Source organism: Bidens hawaiensis, unplaced genomic scaffold (genome assembly GCF_021521415.1).
Source record: "Bidens hawaiensis isolate Kalapana, Puna unplaced genomic scaffold, B.hawaiensis_p1.1 tig00032771_1, whole genome shotgun sequence".
Taxonomy (NCBI): domain Eukaryota; kingdom Viridiplantae; phylum Streptophyta; class Magnoliopsida; order Asterales; family Asteraceae; genus Bidens; species Bidens hawaiensis.
In genome coordinates, this window is record NW_027495592.1 from 1 (window position 1) to 2,936 (window position 2,936).

Consider the following 2,936-nt stretch of genomic DNA (forward strand, 5'->3'; position numbering starts at 1 on the left):
TTGAGGCTACAAGTTGAAAGTACTTATCTGAAACCGCAACCGGTAACTTCTTCACAAAGACATATTGCTCGAACACGTGACCTAGACTCGTTGCCTTTGAAACCATACTTGTTGTTTTTCCCGCAAACTGATCAATGGTCTCGTTTTCTGCCATCTTGAGTTTCTCAAATTCACTTTTTAACGTTAGTAGTCGAGCCTTTTGAACTAGCTCGGCCCCAACATACCGTGCTTTTAAAGTCTTACATATTTCCCGGGCATTCTTGTATTGAAACACCCGAAGAAGAATAGCACCTTCTATTACTTTAAACAAAACGCTCTTGCCGTTTTATTCTTCTTCGCATCAATAACCGCACCCTCATTCGGTTGAACAACTTCCCATAACTCTTGATCATCTAAGATCACTTCCACCACAATCGCCCATGTGATGTAATTAGTTCTATTCAGCTTTGGAACCTGCAACGACATCCCCCCCCGCTTTGGGTTGGATTATCGGCTCTTCTTTGTTACCTGCCATTGATATCGTTAAACACCCTTGCTCCACTTCGTTGGAACAAAATACAAGCCAACCAGTCTGAACAACTTTTCAAAACCGAACCCGCTTACTCGTAAATAAATCAAACTATTGTTTTTCCTTTTGAATTCGACGTAACAGGCAGCACAAAAAAATATTTAATTGCAATAATTTCTTTTTTCTTTTCCTTCGAAACTTTGCACTAGTTATCAAAGCAAATAGGTTGACTTTTGTTACACATAGTTTAATATTCTTTAATCACCAAGATGTACGACTCACAAAAGCCAATCGAAAATCCCGACTCCGCTACAAAACAATTAAATCACGAAACCGATTTTCGATAACAACCTTTTGCGCCAAACACCCCGATTGGAAACCACCTTGTTTCCAAGTTAGCGCCGCACAAACAACCTACTCGTTGCCTGTCGTTATTTGATCGACGACTCGCAACTCCTTAGCCGCCGATCACCGTTAACTCAATTATTAATAGGGTTAGAACAGAAAGCTATAGAGATGGAAGGAAAACCGATTTCTGGATATCTCCAGGTCTGATCGGCGCTAGGTTATATAACCAAAACATCAAAATGTCCAAACTTACAAAAGACACCCAACACAATATTGTAAAGGCCATAATGGTCCTCAGAACCTTCAAACCACACAAAAATAAGAAAAACACTAAATATGGAAACGAGACTCATTGATTATATCAATACTCCCTCCTTAACCCACTTTTTGTCCTCAAGAAGTGAGCTCAGAAAAATCCGGAAAACGTAGCTTCAGCTCGTCCAAAAATTCCCACGTTGCATCTTGAGTCGACTGCCCCTGCCATTGCACCAACACTCTCATAGCTGCCCGTTTGCCACGTTTAACAAGCTTACGATCCAAGAAGGCATGCGGCTGAAGAGTGAACCGAGCTTCTGTTGGAAGAGGGATGACTTTAGATGGTGGTCCACCCGCTTCCTTGAGCAACGAAACATGGAAGACAGGGTGAATTTGAGCCTCTCCCGGCAAGTCCAACCTATACGCAACATTTCCCACCTTTTCCACAATTAAAAAGGGACCGAAATACTTAGGGGTGAGCTTCGAGTGCTTGTGAACCCTTAACAACTTCTGCATGTACGGTTGCAATTTGAGATAAACCCAAGTGCCCATTTCAAAAACTCTTTCAGTTCAGTGTTTATCGGCCTGTTGCTTCATACGATTCTGAGCCTTGACTAACGATTGTATCAAGACCTTCAAAGCCTCTTCCCGATCTTGCATCATATCATCCACCTCTTTATCCATCGCGTCCTTGGGAATGTAAGGAATGTGTAGCGGGGGGCGGTACCCGTAAAGGGCTTCAAACGGGGTCTTACCCAAGGATGAGTGGAACGTTGTGTTATACCACCACTCCGCTAGAGACACCCATTTCACCCACGTGTGAGGTCTCTCCATCACCATACACCTCAAATAGCCCTCTAAACACCTGTTAACAACCTCCGTTTGACCATCTGTCTGCGGGTGGTAAGCCGTAGACAACTTAGAAGAAACACCCTGAAGCTTTAAAAACTCGTCCAGAAAGCGCTCAAGAATATGGGATCACGGTCTGAGATGATTGAGTTAGGACACCCATGAAGCTTATAGATGTTATCGAGGAACACTTGAGCTACTTCCTTAGCCGAAAACGGGTGGCCCAAAACCATGAAGTGCCCGTACTTTGTGAGACGATCAACCAACACGAAAATTGTATCCTTGCTTTTCACCATCGGTAGCCCTCCTAAAAAGTTCATCGAAATGTCGGTAAAAATAGTGTCGGGTATCGGCAAGGATTGTAATAGCCCAGGGTAGGCTATATTTTCATGTTTAGCCTGCATGCACACGTCACAACCTCGAACCACCGGACGCACCACCTTCGAAATTCCCCTCCAGAAGAACAACCCTTTTACCCATTGAACCGTTGCCTTCACCCCCGAGTGACCCCCCATCGGAAATTCATGACATAGTTTGACAATTTCTTCTCGTAAACTTACGTCACCACCTACTACCATACAAGTTCCCTTGGTTAACCACTTCCCATTCCACTTGAATCTTGGCATATCTTCTCCATTTTTAAGCTTCTGTACCACATTCTGGACTTCAATATCCTTGCCTTGACTTTCAATAATTCTTTGCAATAGCAAGGGCTCTATTTGTGAAACGACAGTAGTAAATAAAGTGGCCCCTTCAACGCGAGATAAGGCATTGGCCGCCGCATTCTCTCGACCCTTTTTATACTCGATACAGTAGTCATAGCCCATAAGTTTTGCGAGCCATTTGTGTTGCAACGGTGTTGTCACCTTTTGGGTTAAAAGGTGTTTGAGGCTTCTCTGATCCGTGCGAATAATGAACGGTCCGGTAATAAGGTAATAGTGCCATTGTTTCACCGCCATCGTGATTGCAAGTAACT

At 43.6% G+C, this 2,936-nt stretch overlaps 1 protein-coding gene across 1 annotated transcript; it reads right to left on the reverse strand.

Moving 5' to 3' along the window:
- Window positions 1–1,249: 1,249 nt before the first annotated feature.
- On the reverse strand, window positions 1,250–1,663 carry LOC143584019 (uncharacterized). Its single transcript, XM_077066176.1, has one exon. It carries the CDS (start codon window positions 1,661–1,663, stop codon window positions 1,250–1,252), a length of 414 nt encoding a protein of 137 aa, XP_076922291.1.
- Between the last annotated feature and the right edge of the window lie 1,273 nt (window positions 1,664–2,936).

Coding starts and splice junctions, on each gene's coding strand:
- LOC143584019 (XM_077066176.1), bottom strand. CDS start 1,663: ATGGGCACTTGGGTTTATCTCAAATTGCAACCGTACATGCAGAAGTTG.